Genomic DNA, 22419 nt, shown 5'->3' with positions numbered 1-22419 from the left:
CCAAAGTGCTGAATCATAGCCTCAAAGTAGGCTCAGTACCTTGGATAGCTCCTTTAAAGTTCTGATGGGTTTTGACTGAAATACAGAAAGGATTCAGAGCCCCACCAAAATCAGAGCCACCAACCTCCACTAACGGGGATTACATTACATATCAGGTCAGATTGTGTCCATCTAGCACAATGCTGTCTATCCTGACTGGCAGGTTTTCAGGCAGGATTTTTTCCCATCACCTGCTATCTAACTCTAGCATCTCCAGATAAGTCTGGAGGTACTCGTGTCTGAAATCCTGGAGACCCACTCCCAGCCAGTGTATTTAATAATGGTCTTGATGGACCAATGCTCTGACGCAGTATAAGACGGCCTCTTATGTTTCTAATTGGAAATGCCAGGAATTGAACCTCAGACCTTCTATGTACAAAGACTAAGCTAGCTTCCTCAGATATGTACCCATGTCAGGCATGTAAAATTATGAGCTGCGTGACTGCCTGCATTGTGCATGTATCATTGCCACACCCACAGTACATTTACTGGTTGCAGAAAAAAACAAACACAGAGGCATTATTATTAAATACAATTACCATTCTTATTTCAATCAAGCCAGTTCCTTAAACCTACATAAGCAAGCATCTTTCTTTTCTTGTTTAAAAAGGTGCTGAGAAAAAGCGGCATGAATCCCGAAAGACCGGGGCAGGAAGGTAACCACAGCAGCAAATGGAATTGAGGGTCAAGCCTTTCTAGACGAGAGGATTGCAGCCTCAAGGAAGTGTCAATGCTCAGTTGCTTTGCATGCCAATCATACCGCAGGCTGGGCTTTCCTGAAGCAGCCAGAAGAGGTTCGCTATCCTTTCAGCAGCACACTTGCAAGAGGTTTCACTGTAGGTTTAAAGCCGTGCAGGTGGAAGGGACACACCACCTGAAGTAAAGGATTTTCCTCACCCCTCCATGGAAAATGTGTTGCATGATGATCCAGTGGGCTGAAAAAAGGTGGTTCACTGGGCCAGTCATGTGGGGTTGCATACAGATGTTCAGCTTCACGAGTTGAGGAGAAGGCATAATAAAAGTCAAAAGACTGAGACCCAGTAAAACAACATGGCAGTTTATTATGTCAAATAGCATCAGTGAAGACTCAACAATCACAATTATATGTAAAAAGAGAGAGAGCAGAAGGCTGGGTTGTAGGGGGAGATATTGTTATTGAATTGGCAGCACGGTCCTAAAGCAGTTGCTTTTCAAAGTGATCAAAGGAATCCTAGGCCTGACAGGTACAACCCTTGAGGGGTGAATCCTCTGTGGATCTGCAGAACTCTTTTAGGACAGATGAATTTAGCTTTAAAGTGAACTGAGCCCTGAAACAACTAGTTCCTCCTGTTTTAACGAGAATCTGGCTGTCTACTGGTGCCTACTAGTTGAATCTTGTGCCAATCATGAAGCCACTTTCCTTCCCACTTCCCTGTTGACGGATGCAGAATGCTAATTGCACTAAAATAAATAAATATGGGGTTTTGTGGAGGAAAACACCACACCAAATGAATATTGAAATAGAGAAAAAGCAGGGTAACTGAAACATATTTAAATTAAGAACCATATATATATATATATATATATATATATATATATATATATATATATATACACACACACACACACACACACACATACATGCATGCTATTGTTTCTTCCTATGATGCTTATCAGCCAAAAAGGCCCCCAAGGCAGCTCACAAAAGTATATAAATATGACATTCAAACAATACAAAAAACATATGTTTAAAGTAGCAATATCCCACTGACTGTTTAAAACTAAAAACCTAAAGCCTGAACATATTCTTCCTCATGTCCAAAAGCAAGCTTTTAAAACAACTATATAAACAGCTTTTAAAATATATAATAATAATACAACTGTTTTATCGAGAAATTAGTTCACTCCAGTTCAGCAATGCCTTCTGGTCACAGGGGCTCCAATGCACAAAATGCTCTGCTTCCCACTCTTCAGTGCCCCCCTCCCATTCATATATTAAAGCTGCCTCTTCTATTCATCTCAATGGATTGTGAGCAGCTGCTGACACATTCTTTTTGTGCATGCAGAAATGCCGACACCATTACAATGAAAAGGGAAACCTGCCCCTGTACGCGTAGACGTGGTGTTCTAGATCAGGGCAATTTTATGTATGTGACATTATGGCAGGGGTGGGGAATCCATGACCTTCCAGATGTTGATGGATTACAATTTCCAACATCTCTGACCATTGGCCGTGCTGGTTGGGGCTGATAGAAGGTGGAGTCCAGCAAACATCTAGAAGTGCCACTGGTGGGCACCAGTCCAGGCTTATAGAACTGAACTCAGGTTCTAGACTAATTGTTCCCAGAACAGGTATTGAACTACCGATTGTTCATCCACCTAAAATTCTTCAGTACAGTTTTACTGCACTCTAACAGTTGATGAGATGTTACGAGGCTTCCCTATCTTGTTTTCCCCTCATAACACTAATACACAGTAGGGGTACTTACTTGTAGGGGAGTATCCACAGACATGGGGAGGGGGGTCATTTGCATGTGGATTCTTTCCTTCTAGTATCCTCTCCCCCCCCCCCCAGCAGTTATAAATCATTTTCTCCAGCCAGGATCCAAAGCCAGAAGTGAGCATAGCATCTCCCCTACCCCACCATGAATTCATGTGTTCTAAACCAGTTACCCCAAATGAATTGTGCTATTGCACTCATGTCCTACTTGTGGGTTTCCCACAGCCAGCTGGTTGGCCACTGTGGGAACAGAATGCTGGATTAGATGGACCTTTGGGCTGTACCAGTACCAGAGGCAGTAAGCCTATGTACACCAGTTGCTGGGGAACATGGGCAGGAGAGTGCTCTTGCACTTGTGTCCTGCTTGTGGGTTCCTGGTTGACAGCTGGTTGGCCACTGTGTGAACAGAATGCTGGACTAGATGGACACTTGGTCTGATCCAGCATGGCTCTTCTTATGTTCTTAAGCTCCACTGAGTTCAATTAATCTTATTCCTGGGTAAGTGTGTATGGGATTGCAGCCTTAATCTCCTACTACTGTGCACATATTATCATGTACTAAAAATAACTCATTCATAGAGAAGGAGTGAAGCAATTTTAATTTTTACAGCTCAGCTGAGGTAACTTGGGGAAAGCTGAAGAATCTGGAGGTTTGGTTTGGCCATCATAGAAAGATCAATTACATTTCAGAAGTAATTAGTCATGTAAATTTCAGAGTTTTGTTGCAATATTCCTTTATCTAGTCTACAGAAAGTGGAAGAAAATGGAATGGTTAAATGTCCTGCCTTACAAAAAAATTTCTTGCACATGTTTGTGTATGAGAGAGAGAGAGAGAGAGAGAGAGGGAGGGAGGGTGGGTGGGTGATGGTATATACACAAACACACACTCACTCAGGCTTATCTACTATTCAGATAATATAAAGGAGCTGTAGCCATATGAATTATGACATGGAAAAGAAATTCTCATAGTTAGACAACTCCATTTGATCTCACTGCCAGCAACAGAACATTTATTTGATGAAGGTGTAATAATTAGCGCAGATCTTTCCAGGCCAGGAAAAGCCATTCATACTACAAGACAGGACTGACCTACAGCCAGTGGATGCCAAAAACATCAATATGAATCACACCCACCCACTTCTTTTAATGTGATCTGCTTCATAAGTGCAGCATAGCAAAATAAAAACAAGCCCCCACAGAGGGGGCTAGAAGAGAGACCAACAGTTTCATCTGGTCAAGTAGGATGCTAGCCCCTATTAATGAGGCAACACCAGATTCAGGAGAGGGCCTGGAAAGAGGATTGGACAAAGTGATTTCATCTTATAGATCAAGGGTACTATTCCCTGCTCAGGCTCAAACTATATGCAATGGTTTGTTTAAACCCATTTGCTCTCGTCATGAATAAAGTGGAGTGAGCGGTGAAGACCCAATTTTTAATGCAAAGTGATATGCAGCTGGGTAGTGCTCAGCCTTCCTGGTACCTTCAGTTTATCTCCAAACACTCACCATCCACCCACCCGCAGACACTGGGACAAGCTCAACTGGGAGAAAACATGGTCTGGGGGGGGGAGACCATGGGGAGGTAAACAGCAAGAAAGGCATAATGGCTCAGCACCATCCACCAGCATGCTGCTTTGGCTCTAAAAATCTAAGATTCCCCCATACCTGATACTTTGGCCTGGTTCTCACATAACGAGAAGCCACTGTGGGTGAATTTCCCCATGGGGCTTCTTGTTGCGGAAGTGGCCACCATTTCCAATATTTGGGGCATAGCAGGACACACCGTGAACACAGGATACCATGAAGAAGATGCTGATGCTATGGAAAGTGGAAGGCAAAAGGAAGAGGGGCCAACCAAGGGCAAGATGGATGGATGATATTCTGGAGGTGACGGACTCGACCTTGGGGGAGCTGGGGGTGGCGACAGCCGACAGGAAGCTCTGGCGTGGGCTGGCCCATGAAGTCACGAAGAGTCGGAAGCGACTGAATGAATAAATAACAACAGGACACACCATAGCTTCTCGTTACATGTGAACCCGGAGAGGGTGGGTTGTTGAGGTGGTTGACAAGCCACCCACAACCCTAAAACAGCCCATGGGTTTAAGATACTTGTCAACCTCCCCAACAACCCACCCCCGCCGGGTTTGCACAGAAAGAGAAGCTGCGGTGGGGGCCTACGGTGATCATGTGAACCAAATCAGAAAGTGTGACTGGACTAATCCAAGTTTAAATGAATGGCAATCTTGGATTTAAACTGCTGCCTCCATGCAAAGTTTGAACCAGGTTATACGCCAAGTTATGAGTATCAGGGCCAATTTATCTGCCTCTCTACTACAGGTTGACCTCGGCTTTTCCATAATATATGAATGATGTTTTTTTCTGTTTGAAAACATGCAACAACACACATCCCTAGAGGCCAAAATTGGCCCGGGCACATATTTACTGCATGTGGTGCTGCAGTTTTGCAGACATGGGAATGCTCTTTAAAAATTATTTTTTAAAAAGAGACATTATTTTTAAAAAGCGACAAATAAATGATAATTACACTTGGTCAAGGAGCAGCATGTAAGGGCCAAACTAGATGTGACATGAATGGAATCTTTGCACCTAATATACAGTTGTTGTTTTTAATTCAGCTGCAGGGGGAGTGATGATTATTGGGGTCACAAAAGGTATGGAGGGGGAACTTTACCTTTTCCTCTCTTGCTGTGCTCCTGAGGAAAATCCCTGCTCCAAAGCTGATATCTGCACTGGGAAGAAATCCCTCACTGGATCCTATCACTTACCTTCCACACTGATACTATTTGCATTTTAAACTACCTGCACGTTAATTGCAACAACGCATTGAACCAGGGTGGCCATGTGTTCTACTTTACAAAGAACAGCTCTCTATTTGAAGGCATCTTCTATTCAGACTTCCCCAACCTGGTGCCCTCCTGATGTGTTGGACTACAACTCCAACCTCCCCAACCTCTGCCCATGCTGGCCCAGGATGGCTTTCTATTTGAAAGCATCTTCTACTCAGATGGCCTCAACCCGGTGCCCTCCTGATGTGTTGAACTACAACTCCCATCCTTCCCAGCCTCTGTCCATGCTGGCTCGGGATTATGGGAGTTGTAGTCCAACACATCTGGAGGGTTCCAGGTTGGGGAATGATCCTCTGTTTGAAGAGCTGTCCAGTCCAAATCCAGTATAAAGAAGGAAGGGCTGGGCCTTGGCCATCAACAGCACCTGGACAACAGACTAAGCAAGGCACACAGGTCACCTGGTCACATCCCTCCCCATTATGGTGAATGTGAATTTCTATTGTATTTCTTTTGAAATTATAATTATTTCTAAATGTGTATCTATAAATGAGCACATGCAAATATTATGGAAACCTGGGTCCTCTTTTGTTCTCTTTTTTGGTGAAGCTACCCATCTAGTTTGGTCCTAAGACTGCAGCCCAATAAAGCATTAGGATTGTATTGATCCTCATGAGAACTACCCATTAACAATTTCCCATTAAAATGAATGGGGTACTGTAAAATTAAGCTGGAAATTTGTCAAATGGATGTTGAAGATAGCTTAAATCACTGTATCTTGAGTTCTTTAACAAGTGGTGAGACTCGGGATCTAGAAAGGGAACAGGAAGTGTTGGGACAGGAAATGTGGTGGACAGGCCTTCCCTGTTAAGAGCAGATTTATGTGAGCATGCCTAGAACTGAATAAAGACTTTACCTCTAATCTAAAGCCTGCGAGTGTTTTATGTTAACAAAAAATTACAAACACAAATTCTTGTCTCTTAAATCTGGTTCACAATGGGTTCTCTGGTCCAATATTGTTTCATAATGCCCAAGGGGAGGCATATATTTGGTATTTTATACAGTGTTTTTGTGGCACACAGTTCTGAACATAAAGTTCTAGAATAAAAGAAGACAACATTGACTGTATCTGATTCAAAGTAGAGGGAAATATAATAACGTGACTGTGAGGTGGAAAAAGAAAAGGAAGGGAAGCAAATGAGGCCAGGGGGAGGGGGATCACAAGAACCTGTCAGGGAAGGATTAATATATCTGAACAAGTGAATTTTTAAAAGCATTTAGAAATCATTATGCCATAGAAGCATTAGCAACTCTCAGGGAATACAATTCTGTACAGCACCACCTTCCTCAAATTGACAGATTTTCTACAACACTAATTTTCTTTTTCATAATAAGCTCAGGAAATCTTAATCAAGTTAACTGGAGAGGGTGACTTCCTTAAGCACCTGGGAGTGCTCAGCACTACATAAAAGAATACTTTGGGGATAAGTGAGTAGACATAGTGCAATACATGGAAAATAGTGGCCATTCTAAAACAAGAGATTATTTTCCATTATAAAGTTACTAGAATTGTTGTGATTAGTTTTCCTTCACAAACTCAATATGGAAGGGTATGTGTTTGTTTTTAAAAAAAATAGCATTAGAGGGTTGTATTCAATGGATTGTATCCAATGTTAGTCTAACTGAAGTCCCGTTCATTTCAATAGCTCTTCTCTATGTAGAACTAACACTGGATAAAACCTTTAGTTTGTTTTTCATTAAGGTGGCCATGTGTCCCATTTTACAGAGGACAGTGCTCTATTTGAAGGCATTCTCTATTTGAAGGCCTGTCCAGTCCAAGTCTGGTTTAAAGACAAAGAGCCATCAGAAGGGAAAGCAGGGACCTTGAAGTTTTCCCATCAACACTTAACACCAGGACAGCAGACTGAACACACAGCTCACGTAGCCGTAGCCTTCTCCGCTATGGTGAGATGTATTGCATGTCTATTTAAATTATAGTAATTATTTCTAAATTTTCATCTATACATATAAATTAGCAAATTCATATTTTATACAAATCAGTGTCATCTTTTGTAGTTTGTTTTGGTGATGTATAAGCTCCACCCTAGTTTTCATAAAAACAAGATACTTATTACCTACACCTACACCAAAATTTCAACTTTAAGGATTCTCTATAGATCTCTGAAGGTGAGCAATCCACTGACTCTAAACCAAAAACAACTGTGTAATTTCTAAATATTTTAGGGCAAGGTTTGTATTGGTATGCACCAAGAACAACTCCTGAAAATGCCTATTTGAGAAAGGAAGTTCTCATTCAATTCAACTGGGTGAAAGGTACCATCGGTTTCATACAGAGGCTCTGATAGCTCAACTCCACCTCCTTATCTTCTGTACCTGGCAAGAAAAGAAGATCACAGTTATAGCCCTATTCACATGTTCCTCCACTGGGGAGTCTTAAACATGGGAGAAGGGGAAGCACGCTAGCCCCACCCTCCTCCACCTTCACATTTGTCACCCTCTACATGTGGAATGTGACTGCCTGAAGAGGACAGTTTCCTGTATCCATGGTGTCTCTCCACATGATCCAGAACACTGATTTTCCTAGATACAGGAGACTCTCTTCAGATAGTCACCTTCCACGAGTAGAGGGCAACAAATATGTCAGAGCAGGCAATAAGGCTGGCGTGCTTCATCCTTCAATGTTTAGTCTCCTCATTTGAGGAATGAGTGAACAGGGCTTAGATAAAACCAACTATCCACTGCTCTTGGGCATCACTGAACCAGGTAGCCAAAAAGTGACAACTAACACTGACTGGCCTTGGCCCTGCAAAATTCAGCAGTCTCTCGGGTGACCTAGGGAACCAATGATATGGTACTTTGCAGTATAAAACTCCAGAGACCATTCCTATTCTATTGTCTGAGCATTCTGATCAGGATGTAGCTCCTGTTCCTAGACTACTATGGTAATGAAACACGTAGCTACAAGTTTCAAATGTACTTAAAACAATGCTGTGAGAAAGCTTGCTTTTAAAATTTTGTTGTTCTTGTCTTCTTACCTTGGTTGCATGTTTTCCCAGTGTATCCTGGATGACACTTGCATTTGTTTGGTCCAACACATTCACCATGTTTACATCCAGGCTGACAGACAGCTGCGAATACACAAAAACAAGACAATCATTCTTCTCATCAATTTGAATTGCACAGAGTATTAGATTATATCAATGCATTTTAACATGAGGAGTAAGGAGGTGACTTAGAGAACAAAAGTGATGGGAGGAGGGTGAGCTTAATCCTTTCCTGCCCACCATTTTTCTGCTATGTGGAAACCAATTAAAATGCACACAAATGCAGAAAAATTTCAACAAAGGAAAAATAAATAAAAAGTAGAACAAATTAGATATATACAAATTATATATGGATATATACATAGATTTGTATATATCTATATCAATGAATACATATGAAATGCATATAAATGAAATTTCCCATTTTAAGGGAACAATTACAATGAATTTTAAATGCAAATTTTAATGTTAATACATGGATTATTGAGATAACGTATTGCATGACAACCATAATTTCCGATGCTGTTTACCACAGGCCACTATGAAGAGCCAGTTATACGAGAATATAGCAAGATAACTTTTACCATGCAATCCTATATGAGTTTGCTCAAAAGTAAACCCTGTTGAGTTCAGTGGGACTTACTCCTAGGTAAGTGCGTATAGGATTGTATATGGGGAAAGAATTCCATACAAATATTCCTACAAATATGTGTGTGTTGCAAAATCCTTAGGAACCATCTCCATGTTATTCAAATCATGTTTCCCCTTATATTTAATTATACATAGCTAGACACAGTTCATATTTCTCGCAGAATAATAAAGGCAAACAGCATGTGGCATTTCTGTTGAGGTTAGTTGGGACTACAAATGAGAGGTCACGCTCTTAACCAAAGGTGGCTTTCACACTTGAGGCCAGCATTCACCAACATGATGCCAGCCAGATGTTTAAGACTACTGCTCCCATCATCCCTGACCATTGCCCATGCTGAATGGGGCTGATGGGAGTCCAAACCATTTGGGGGGCACCATATTGGGGAAGGCAGTGTGAGGCCTTTGCAGAGGCATTGCTTTTCCACAACCATTTTCCACACTCGTTTGCAACAAAAAGGGGCAAATTCCATGTTAGGCATATCTAGCAAAGGAATTGAAAATAAAACTGCCAAGATCATACTCCCCTATACAAATCTATGGTGCGACAACACTTAGAATATTGTGTATGGTTCTGGTGACTGCACCTAAAAAAGGATATTATAGAGTTTGAAAAGGGGCAAAAAAGGGCAACTAAAATGATCAAGGGCTGGAGCAACTCCCCTATGAGGGAAGGTTACAACAGCTGGGATGGTTTAGCTTAGGAAAAAAGGTGAGTAAGGAGAGACATAATAGAGATGTACAAAATTATCCACAGTTTGGAGAAAGTGGTTAGGGAGAATTTTTTTCTCCCTCTCTCGGGGAGGGACCCCAGGGTCATCCTATGAAGCTGATTAGTGAAAGATTCAGGACAGATAAAAGTACTTCTTCATACAGTGCACAGTTAAACTAAGGAATTGATGGCTACCACTTTGGATGGCTTTAAAAGGGGGTTAGATAAATTCCTGGAGGAGAAAGCTATCAATGGCTACTAGTCCTGATGGCTATGTGCTACCTCCAGTATCAGAGGCAGTAAGCATATGTACACCAGTTGCTGGGGAAAGTGCTGTTGCACTCATGTCCTTCTGGTGGATTTCCCATAGGCAGCTGTTTGGCCACTGTTTGAACAGAAGGCTGCACTAGATGGACCTTTGGTCTGATCCATCATGGCGCTTCATATATTCTTATCTGGAAGTGGGATTAAAACGATGGTTCTACATGTCTTCTAATACAACACTATATCATCCAGAAATTCCAATGGTCAAGATCCTTCTATGTTTACTCAGAAGTAAGCACCTTTCACCAAAAGTCCCCTGCAACTTTAATCAAGACTTTCCTCCTTGTGGCTTCTGCCTGTTATTATTCAGAATGGTGTATTAGTGATAAACTGTCCCTTAATCAGTCAGTTCCTGTTCCCTACAGGGCGTCTAGCTATATTTTGCAACTAAAACTAATGAGGGTTGGGGGAACAGAAGAAACCAATAGTAACAGCCCTCCAAGCAAAAAGGAATTGTCTAACAGTGCAATCATATACTCAGAGTTCAATGGGGCCTACTCCCAGGAAAATGGGCATATGATTGGAGCCTAAGGAGCAACCCATAACTAATCCTACAGCCACACTGAATAGAAAGAAGAAAAACAAGGACAGAAGCTGTGAGGAGGAAGGTTTTAATTAAATGTAAAGAGACCTTTAATGCTTTAATAGTGCTTAGGAAGTCCACACAAGACAGGTTGGCACAGCAGGTGCATTTTATTGCCAAAAAGATCTCCACAAACAGGTATGGATAACAGAAAACACTGGAATGCAATGGGCTGGCAATGACATTGTCTGAATTTTGTATGAAGTGTGAGTCCAAGACAAATCACAATTCCAGACTAAAGAGCCAGTGCAGCAGCAACCTAAGGCAATGATTAAGTAGTGTGAGGTTAAGATGTTCTAGAAATTGGATGCTCTGTCTGATCAAGGGATGTATAAAAGTCCTTACTGGGCTAAATATGCATTTACATTTTCTTATTAAATCAAATGTTTTATTTAAAAACACACACAACAAAAATCACCTTATGAAACATCCGCTTTATTCAAGAACCACCTTGTTATGCAGCAATTTTAATGGTTAAATGTGCACTTTTACAACTTGTTAATGTGCTTTCACAAATCTTTATTGTGGGCAGCTGGCCTTTAATCTTTAAGCAGCTCAATATGCAAAACCTTCCTCTCTCACACTGGAATGACAGTGCCAAATGCTGTGCATATGCAATGGGAAGATCCAGTGGAGAACTAATCTTATGGCTATTTTAAAGAAAGCAGGCATTGGGTTTCCAGAGAGATTTTCAATTACCTACTGCCTTATGGCATTAGATTAGAATTATATATGAACATGTCAGCGCAAACAACACATTGCTGCAATTTTTGAAAGTGTCCTCTGTGTATACACAATTGTAATGCTTGCTCATACGGACAAAAACCCAAGTGCCTAGCAGTTAAGCTAGTTGTGTAACAGTAAATCAATATTACACACCAAGATAATATATAGCAAACGTTCCTTAGCATAGTACATAATACTGGAATGGCTCCAGAAAGTTCAGTGGAATTTGTTGTTGTTCAGTCATTCAGTCGTGTCCGACTCTTCGTGACCCCATGGACCATAGCACGCCAGGCCTTCCTGTCCTGCGCTCTCTCCCGGAGTGTGCTCAAGTTCATATTCATTACTCATACATAAAAGTGAGAGGCAGTGATTCCCAAATGGTATGCCAGGCACACCACTATGCTGCGATGGATGCTGAAATTGACGTGAAAAAATCAAGCCACCGTGTTGGATGCATCCACAGTTTTTCACCTCAGAGACCTGGGAGGTTCTGGGCAACTTTGATATCTACCCTCTCTGCCAATATTTTGGGCAATGACATCTCTAGGTAAAGGCACTTTAGGAGTCCTTCTTGTAACTTGTAGTACAATTTACAGCTGTGGGGAAATCTTAGAATAACCCAGTGGTATAGTGGTTAGAGTGTTGGAGTATGACTCAGGAGATCTGGATTCTAGTCCCGACTCAGCTATGAAACCTCACTGGGTGACTTTGGATCAATTACGTACTTTCAGCCTATACAACCTCACAAGTTTGTTGTCAGGATAAAATGGAGGGGAAGACCATGTAAGCCGCACTGAGTTCCTTGCAAGAGGTAAAAAGGTGGGATATATATCTAATAATAAATTAAATTAAATAAAAAGAAATAAAGTATCAACATTGCCCAGAAAGCAAAATGGCATCCTTGAGCACGGAATGACTGGGCAACGTCAAATGGCATTGCAGGAAGCCAAATGGTAATGTGAACTGGGCCACCCTGCACTTGCAATGAGGATGCCTTCTTCTGGTTCTGAGATCCAGTTGATAAAAAGTATATATTTGTAACAGTTGAAGGGAAGTCTTTTGCACACCCTTTTTCAATACATGGAGGGGGATGGGAATCCCAGCTCCCAATCTTCACACGTTCCATTGGTCAGGTACTGCTCACATGATGTCAAGTGGTGATGAAATTAGCCCTCCTGAATAAAGAAAGTATCCCCCTTGAATAAAGCAACTTGTAAACATATTATAAAAATCATTATTCACCATTCTAAATGTAGAAAACAAACTGTTCAGAACTTAAAAGGTAATCAAAATAATTTAAATGGTAAGTCTGCATTAATATACAATTGACAATAATGTCATGCTAGGTTTACATTAGTTATTACATCCATGGCTAAAAGGGAATGCCTCCATAAAGTGCTTCTGTCACCCTAAAATAATACATAAAATAATTACATGCATATTTCTTCTGAGTTTTTATATATTGTTCTTATGCCCCAAATATGATTCTAGAAGTCATACCTCCAAAACACCACCGTGCCAAAATTATTTCAAGAAATATGTTCAGCTAACCTTTGGGTTGGCACCTTATCCTGGCTATTCTCTGCCTTAAGATGTAGAACGCTGCAAAACAAATGTCCATAAAAAGCAATTCCAGCTTTTTTTTTTCCCTGCAAGAAGGATGGACTTGGCTGGGATTTTATCAACTTGCTACATTCCCGGAGAATTACACACATTCAACATTCAAAGCTTTTTTCTGAAATAAAAAAAATAAACTGGGACATGTTTAAAAATAGAAATACCTTATGTCACTATCTTGTTATGAGATGTTTGCAAATAGATACATTCTCTATAAAAGTTACCAAAAGGATCGATGTTATGCTATTCTTGTTCCTCCAGTCAAAGAACTCCAACTTAAAAGTAATTAGTGGTAAAAATATGCCCCATTACAAAGCGTTCTCCAAAATAATAATAAAAAAATGCCTTTAAGGAGACAGTATCCTTTCATACCCATCTATGATACCAAATCTCCCCCCGATGACATAAAAGCAATTGTTAATTGCTTAATTGTTAACTCTGATTTAACTGACCTCATTTGCAATTTTAGTAGATCGTTTTAACAGCTGAGAACCAATAAAGCAATCTAGTTTATTTATTTATTTATTGCATTAAACCTAAAGCTTTTGGTACACAAACCCTTGTTCAGTACTTTTAATACAACCGTTCAAGTGAGCGGCAGGGGCCATGCAGTAGAATCAAATAAAAAAAAGGTAATCAAGGTGCACAGTCCAAATCTGATAAAATATGTTTGCTATAAAATTAGATAGCATATGTTTGCTACAAGAGTTTATTGTAGTGTTGCATGAGTTAAAAGCTTGCAAGATATAAAGTTCTGGTTTTATTTTATTTTCTAGTAAGATGTGATTGTGCCATATCTTGAGCTTAAGAGTTTGATTTCATTATCACTTGTGTAGGTCTAAAGTAATCTAAACCTAGATAAAGAGTAAGCTCCTTAGGTTCTGATCTAGGACCTGTGATGCCAAACCATGGTTTGGTGTCATGTGAACACCTCATGTACTTCTTCCTCCCCTTGTGTGTGGAAAACACCCTGCATGCGGTTATGGTTTCGCAGTACATTTATTTTTCTGTTTTTTCTTAATGGGGATGCTATGATTTGAGCTTGCCTGCCACCTGGGATCACAAACCAGGATTTCCAGACAAGCACAAACCATAGACTGCTTGTTCAGACACAATGGAAAACCATGGTTTGCAGGAAACACGGAAAGCAGAGAAAGTACCTTGCAGATCTTGAAAGCTCATTAATGCATCTTCAACCCATGGTGTTACAGCTGAACAAGCCTCCAAAGTCCACTGAACTTGATGAAAAGATTATAATTATTTCAGTGGTGTTTGGCTGAAGCTCAACGGCATTAATCTAGAACAGGGGTAGACAACATGGTGCTGTAGGAACCTGTGCATCCCCGGATACCTTTTTTTGGTGTCCTGCCTCTCCCACTTTTTAAAAGGAATAACAAAATAATGTGCTTTCTTACTGGCAGTTGGGATCACTTTCAAGCAAAGTGAGGGCCTCCAGCCACTGCCATCTTCATTTCCCATGAATGCCTCTCGGCCACATGTGGGTCTCAGTAACATTCTTAGGAAATGAAGATGATGGGCTGCTGCAGGCTGATGTTTTCCTTTGCAGCACACCCAGACAGCAAGAAATAGAAAGGGAGAAAGTGAGAATGCAGAAAACTGCAGGCCCAAAGGAGTTGTTTTATGTGTGGGGGCTCAGACCCCTCCTCTGCCTTGTACTCAGTCTTTTGGGCAGGTTACTTGTCCTTTGTTACAAGCCACACCTCTCATGGGAGCCATTTTGTTGTGGTACCCAGGACAGTTTCTCAAAGTGCCAACTGTGCCCATGGTCCAAAAAGCTTGCCAATCCGATTTACAGACATTTTAAAATGTTACAGGTCTGTCTGGTGTTGCACCGTGCGGTGGCAGCAGATCTTGTGTAGGATCTTGCACACTGGGTCTCAGTGGGGATGCAAAAGAACTGCTGGTCTGTTTGTCCTGGTCCCCAACCACGCCCATGGCACTGCTGGGGCAGCAATTACTGTTGCAATGGCAGCACTCAGAGAAAACAGACAATGCAGCTGTGCCACGTCAGTAACTATGGGAATTTTCACACTCAAGGCAGTTCTCGTGTCAATCAGGATTGTAATACAAATATAAATTTATACTGGACACACCGCTTATTCTGGAGCTGTGTGCAAATGGCCGCTTGAAATTCTCCACCTTACTTGTGGACAGACAAATTTGGGAGACAATTTCACCGAAATTCTCCAGGGGGATGAGAAATTCTCAATGGTTTCTCCCAGGTGGGTCTCCCCATTGGCAGTGCTTGTAGCACAGCTTCTTTATCTTTTCCTAAGGACTTGGGGCATGGCTGGTTGTGCTACAACAGCATGAACTGTCTTGGCAGGCTGGCCCCCAGTTTGCTTCCACCGTAATGCAGGCGGGGACAGTGTTGTGTCGAGCTCCAGAGATGAGATGGAGTTAGTGCTCTGTTAAAATCTGTCCTCCAGTTTCCTGGAAGTTTTCTCCACCCATGAAAGAGGCTTCCGTTGCTCTGCCGCATTCTCAGGGTGTTTTGTAATTTGTGTGTGTGGTGTTTTTGAGCTTAGGCTGCCTGCACATCCTCATGTGAAAACGTCCTATGGGAGGAATTACCTCATGGTGCCTTAAACTGGGCTTTCATTGAAGTGCAGGAAGCTGAGGAGGCCTCAGGCTGCCAGAGAGATGATTGTACAATGAAAAACAGGAAACTTGTGCTGACCCCTTGGCCACCTCCTAAGTAAGGGAAGCCCAAGAAGCCCAAACCCAACCCATGAGAATTTGTCCGAAATTTCTTCACCATTGAATTTCTTCTTGAAAGCAATTTTTCTATCAAATTGGATGAGAATGGTCGAAAAAATGTGGGAGAAATTTTCAGCACAACACTAGCTTATTCTTATTACAAAAGTCTCTCTTCCAACTTTTTCTTCTCTACTTAAAGCAATAGGATGTTGACATGAATAGCGTAAGAGGGGTCAAGGGTAATTTCAGCTTAATAAACGGGGGGAGGGAGTTCAGAGACCCTTGCAAGGCATCCTAATAATCCTCGCTGTGTTTGCACAATAATATGACACCAACAGGGAATATGTGTAAGGGTGGGGAGTGGGAACAAGCCCAGCCCCTATCAGCAAGTGTAACCCACTGGTATATTCCCCCTTTAAGAATTTTGGAGGGGGAATATTCCTGCATATGCTCAGTAAGGGAGCGAGATGGGGAATGGCCACCATTATGGGCAGTTACCTCATCGCAGTTAGGAAGAAGCTTGATTTCTCTTCTCTGTAAGGCCCTGAATCCTTGAGGGCTGTTTGCAAAGTTTGTTCTTGTGTTATCGGACTCATCCACCTTCAGAAGAATGCCGTGGAGCTGGAGTGAACTGAATAGAGGCTGTTTTCTTTTTACGTCCAGCAGAAAAATCAAGCTTCAGAGAGAGGTTTTATTTATATTTTTGTTGTTGTGGACTCAAGCTAAAAGACAGAACTTTGGGAGGGCTGTGCTCTGTTTTAGTGTTTTTGGTGATAAATGTATTGTTATGCATGTAAAATTATTACATGTGCATTATTGTTTTTAATTAAGAAATTAAAATGATAGATGTTAATTGTCCCTGTACAAGGCCTTTGCTGTGAGTCTCTTTAGAGACCCTGAAGAAAAGTGTTACACAAGCATTCAGCATTTAGGCTTTTACAGACAATGAGAGAGAGGATAAGTTGCTGGGAAAATGGGAAAGGGCCTTCTTTGTGGCAGCCCCCCAGCTCTGAGACTCTCTCCCAAAGAAATGTAGACTGGCTGCTTCTTAGTTCAGTTTTAGACTGGCTGTTAAAACATTTTTGTTCCATATGGCTTTGAAGTATTTTAAGGGCACAATCCTATGCATGTTTAGACAGAAAAAAGTCCTACAACTCCCAGCATGCCCCAGAAAAGCTGGCTGGGGCATGCTGGGAGTTGTAGAACTTTTTTCTGTCTAAACATGCATAGGACTGTGCCCTAAATCTCTTAGCTCTGTGCTCTGTTTTGAAGATTCTCACCTGCTCTCAATTTCTGCTGTTTGGTGCTGTTTTAAAGATTTAAAATTGCTTTCACAGTTTTAAATTGCTTTAAAGTTTTAAAAATGTTTGAAGTGTTAAATGTTTTTAAATTATTGTAAGTTTTGACTATAAGCTACCTTGGAGGCTCATCAATAAAGAAACAAAAGGTCAAACAGGGACTACAGATAGACAACTATCTACACATCAGCTCTCTATGCACAGTTGAGAACCCCATGCCTTTTGCATGGTTCTCAATCATATAGAGAGCACCTATGTGCCTACAAGCTGTATGAGCATAGCCTCCATACAGACATTCTGCTGAACATGTGGAGGTGAGGAGTGGGGCCAGCAGGGATGATCCTCCTTCCCATCTCTACATGCACCTCCTGTACAGATTACGTTTCATTTAATTTCATTTCATTTCTATACCGCCCAATAGCCAAAGCTCTCCTTAGAATGCCAACCTGCAAAAAAACTACACAAGTTAATTTATTTCTACATATGCAAACTTAAAAATAGTTACTAGGATTTATTTAAAATTTGCAGAGGCCAATTAATTTTGGCCAGCCAATTAATTTCCCATGCAAATCATACCAAAAGCCAGCCAATTAATTTCCCATGCAAATCATACCAAATAAAATCAATTATTTAATTAATTTGCACCCCACCCCCAGATCATCCTAAATCAGTAGTTCATCTTCAGCTACAATTACGACCCAGTCCACCACCTAAGGTCCTCTGAGGGCTATCTGCTGAGGCTGCTGTGAGACTGACAGCCACACGCAAGAGGACCTTCTCCTTTGCCGCCCCTCAGTTATGGAATGACCTGCCAGTTGAAATGCGCCTGCTGACCTTGTTGAAGGTTTTTAAGCAGGCATTAAAGACGCTATTATTCCGGCAGGCCTTCCCTTTTGAGAACTCTTGTTCGTTCTGCTGACTTTTGTATACTGTTTTAAGCAGTGTTGTTTTAAGCTGTGTTTTATTGATGGATTTTTAAAAAATTGTTTTTAGTTCAAAGTTGTTTTTATTTATATGTTGTTTGTATATATTGTCCATATGCTTTTATGTAAATGGTTTTTAAACTTTGTATATTGTATTTTAATGTTTTAACTTTTGTAAACCGCCCACAGAGCTTTGGCTATGGGGCAGTATAGAAATGTAATAAAAATAATAATAATTAATAACTTTTCAATGGCTGGGAATGGATGTGGGGGGAAATAATAATAATAAAAAAAGAGTGGCTGGTCAATTTTTTTAATGGGTTCTTCCAGACCCCACTGTCCCCACCATCACCACCATGCAATGAAGCTTAGGAAAAAAAGCTTTCATTAGCACCAATAGAAGGTTTTTCCTATATTAAATTGCTAGGGTGAATGAATTTGGCTTTCGCAGCTGTGACCCCCTTTGAAAATTGCCCCTTGCATGACAACTGAATTTCCATTGGTACCAATGGATACTTAGGGCTCTGAATAAAACATCCATGGCCCTGGTAAATAGATTCTGGGCTGAGGCCCTGTGGTCCCAGCAACATCCTCGATGGACAATCTACCTAATATCCACATGAACAAGAGTAAAACAAATGCTGTGCACCACAAAACAAAACAGAAAGCCAAATCTCACTAATGTATACATTTTGCCTTGACTGAAAAAAAGGATGCCAGTATCTTGTGTGAGGGGGAAGTCAGTTTCTATAGGCAAGGCAAAGGATACTGTTTCCTTAATACGCAATGCATATTCCCTTGCAATGTTTTGCTAAAATGCATCATCCTGTTTTAAAATAACACTACAGAAGAAGTAAAGAATAGCAGAACCTCATTTTCCCACATAAACATGATCATGCAGTTCTGTATTTTAAGTACAGCATATTTAAAGAGTCACATGTTGAAATATAAAGAGTGAAATTAATAGTCCCAAATTATACCAAATGATTTTAATGAGAACATTTGTTTCCAGGGCGTTTTTCAAAACCCAGATCTGATTTCTACTTAGAGTTCAGATTAGGACATTTTAAGTTGTTATACAGAATTGCATTTATGTTTAAAAACACAACCCCTCCCGTCCCAAAACAACTAACAGCTCCCCCACCACCCATGATAGCTACAATTCATGAAAGTATTTCTATGGGCAACACCCAACAACAATCCCCACAATTAAATATAAACATGCATGAAAAGGAGCATAAATCATGGCAGAATTTAGCATGTGTTTTTACCCCAAAGCATAAAGGAGGAACAGCATTTCCTAGAGCATTGTTTCTTTGCAGCTGTAGCAAGAAGGCAGAAGCATGCAAAGCTCTTGGTTATAGCAGGATGTCCAGCACCCTCCGCAATTGCCTATGCAAACCCCAACCTTTCTTACAAGCATTCTACTGAAAGCGTTTAATTGAACTTGGCAAAGCAAAGCAGGCTGTAATTAGGCTGTATGTTCAAGATCAAAGACATGTTACTAATGCTGGCTTACAAAGTAATTTCTGTTTCTTATTCTTTAACCATCAGGGCAGTGGTGTTAAAACTATGTTCCAATTACTGGGAAGCTTATCAGAAGTTCCGCAGCAAATCAGTAATGCAAGACAAGAAACCCTGAAGCGGAAAGTCAGCTTTGCCCAAATGCATAGCCTCAGGGTTGTGTTTGATGCTCTCTAAGGTGTACTCTCAGTTCCTGTAGGGAGACCATGAAGTCCTGATCAATTACTATGTACCCTAGAACAGCCTTCCCCAACCTAGTGCCCTCCAAATGTGTTGGATGTAGGGATGGCGGAGACTTTCTCCCCGAAACTTCGGGGGGCCGAGCGCCAACGTGTTCGGCCCCCCGAACAAGTTTCGGGGAGAAATTCTCCGCCCCCCCGCCCCCCGCACTGCCCCCGGGATGGGACTTACCTTTGGCGAATGTCCCTCCCGGCGGCGGGTCCGGCCGGCGGTTCATCGGGTCTTCGTCCGGGGCGGGAACAGCAGCCGGTCTTTCGACCGGCTGCTGCCACCGCCATTCCAATAAAAGAAAAAAAAAACGCCCCCATGATAGGCTACATGACAATTAACATAGCCTATCATGGCTAGATTTGCAAAGTCAGCCGTGATAGGCTACGTAAATCGTCACGTAGCCTATCATGGGTGACTTTAAAAAAAAAAAAGCGCGTACGGATAATGGCGGCCCCCATAGGGAGCCGCCATTCCTGTTCCTTATTTGGTCGCTGTAGTCTACGTAAAGATTACGAAGACTACGGCGAAAATAAGGGCAACGCAATTTGCGTTGCCCTTATTTTCGCTGTAGTCTACATAAAGATTTACGTAGACTACAGCGACCAAATAAGGAAAGCGAATGGCGGCTCCCTATGGGGGCCGCCATTATCCGTACGCATTTTTTTTTTTTTTAAGTCACCCGTGATAGGCTACGTGACGATTTACGTAGCCTATCACGGCTGACTTTGCAAATCTAGCCGTGATAGGCTACGTTAATCATCACGTAGCCTATCACGGGGGCGTTTTTGTTTTTTTTTAACTTTTTATTTCGCGGCCGGGCGAGGCGAGGCGCCTCCTCCCCGGCCTGAATTTCGGCTGGGCGAGGCGGGAAGCCTCCCCCCCGGCCTGAATTTCGGCCGGGCGAGGCAGGAAGCCTCCTCCCCCGGCCTGAACTTCGCGGGGGAAGCAGCGAAGCGCCTCCCCCCCACCGCGAAAAGCTGCGAGACCAGGTAAGTGACTTTCGTGCACCCCTAGTTGGATGGCAACTCCCATTATTCCCAGCCAGCATGGCCATTGGGAATTATGGCAGTTGCAGTCTAACACATCTGGAGAACACCAGGTTGGGCAAGGTCATCCCAGAACCTGCTACAGAAGCTTCTGGCAGATGAATCAAGGTGGAAAGCATTCCTCCAAGGTAGAAGGTTTGAGAACCAGTATGACAGCGCACTTGCAATAAATACAAATTTTCACTAAACTCTGACCATTCCCTGTGGGTATACTTCCTGTTTACAAAGTTGGTCTGGCCAGTCCATAAGAATTGGGGAACCAAGCTGGCCCTAACTGGACAAAGGCACAATCTATGGACATAAGCTGACTGGCTAAGATCAGCTCCTACCATCCAGATGAATTATGTAAACCACCCTGGGAATGTCTACTGAAGGGCAGTATAGGCATTTTATTATAAATAAAACAAGGTTATCTTCAGTGCTCAGAAAGATGGGCATGCAATGGGACCAAAGTCCCCTTTCTCCAGTTCAGAGAATATGCCTGCTTGCCTGGGCGGTGCTATACTTCAACTCTCCATCAGCCCCTCCACGCGAATAGGCAGAGGTAACTCCCCGCCTGGCATCGGTACCAACTCTAGCCAGCCTCATTCTCTTACTTCATCCTGAGCTGGATTTGATGGGTGAGTGGTAGTAGAGCGATGCAAGAGAGAGAAAGTGATAAGCGGGAATGAAGATCTGCTCCTTCTAAAAGTCTTTAATGTCCTTTCACCCCAACCTCTGAATCCTTGCATATAGCAATGAACTTCATATTTTTCTCCCTCTCTCATAATACTAGAACCAGGGGCCATCCCATGAAGCTGACTGATGGGAGATTCAGGACAGATAAAAGGAAGTACTTCTTCACATAGTGTGTAGTTAACCTATGGGATTCACTTCCACAAGATGTAGCGATGGCCAACAATTTGCATGGCTTTAAAAGGGAGCTAGTCAAATTCTTGGAGGAGAAGGCTATCAATGGCTACTGGTCCTGATGGCTATTATACTACCTCCAGTATCAGAGGCAGTATGCCTATGTACACCAGTTGCTGGGGAATATGGGTGGGAGGTTGCTATTGCACTCACATCCTGCTTGTAGGTTTCCCATGGGCAGCTCGTGTCAACAGACCGCTGGACTACATGGACCCTTGGTCTGATCCAGCATGGCTCTTCTTATGTTCTTATGTTCATACACTGGATGAACTTCATACTAGCAACTAGTTGTCACTTGGCTGAGGAACCCAGAAGTTTAAGTAAGTTTTAAATATTTGGGAAAGACTGTACTAGCCAGAAACAAGACTCTTCCAGAGTCTATGTACCTTGAAGAGATGGCATTAATTCTAGATAGATACCCAAATGCATAACATATATCTGTGTTCTCAGTGTAAAAGCATCCTTGATCCTACTAAAAAAAAACTGGAACAAAGCCAGCTCAAGTTTTTAATACATCAGAGTATTTATATATATATATAAAAAAAATCTGCAGACTCTCCTGTTTGCTATGCTTAAGCTCTACAGAACAATCAAGAGTTTCACTGAAGCTACACTTTCAGAACAGTTTTAAATGTTGTGTGCGTGACATAGCTTGACTTGTTAAAGGTGGTGTACAAACAAAAAGCATCAATCAAGCGTGCAGGTCAGCCCCAAACAGGTTCATCTTACCAAACAGCAGCAGCAGCAGCATGAGCTTATGCCAGCTTTTTC

General features: G+C 41.9%; 1 protein-coding gene across 4 annotated transcripts in view; it reads right to left on the bottom strand.

Annotated features, from left to right (window-relative positions):
* Positions 1-22419, bottom strand: part of NPNT (nephronectin) — a 95456-nt gene that overhangs the window by 46360 nt on the left and 26677 nt on the right. For 2 of the 4 annotated variants that reach the window (XM_084855786.1, XM_084855783.1), the window contains exons 3-5: positions 12931-12981; positions 8378-8470; positions 937-1029 (exon numbers count right to left, since the gene is read on the bottom strand). In XM_084855786.1, coding sequence (XP_084711912.1) covers positions 937-1029; positions 8378-8470; positions 12931-12981 — 237 coding nt within the window. The remainder of the gene's footprint in view (positions 1-936; positions 1030-8377; positions 8471-12930; positions 12982-22419) is intronic. The other 2 variants (XM_084855784.1, XM_084855785.1) reach the window with 2 other exon arrangements.

This window comes from Heloderma suspectum, chromosome 5 (assembly GCF_057233095.1).
Source record: "Heloderma suspectum isolate Gila_16-S chromosome 5, 16-S_ref, whole genome shotgun sequence".
Classification (NCBI taxonomy): Eukaryota; Metazoa; Chordata; class Lepidosauria; order Squamata; family Helodermatidae; genus Heloderma; species Heloderma suspectum.
This window is presented reverse-complemented; position numbering and strand designations above follow the sequence as displayed.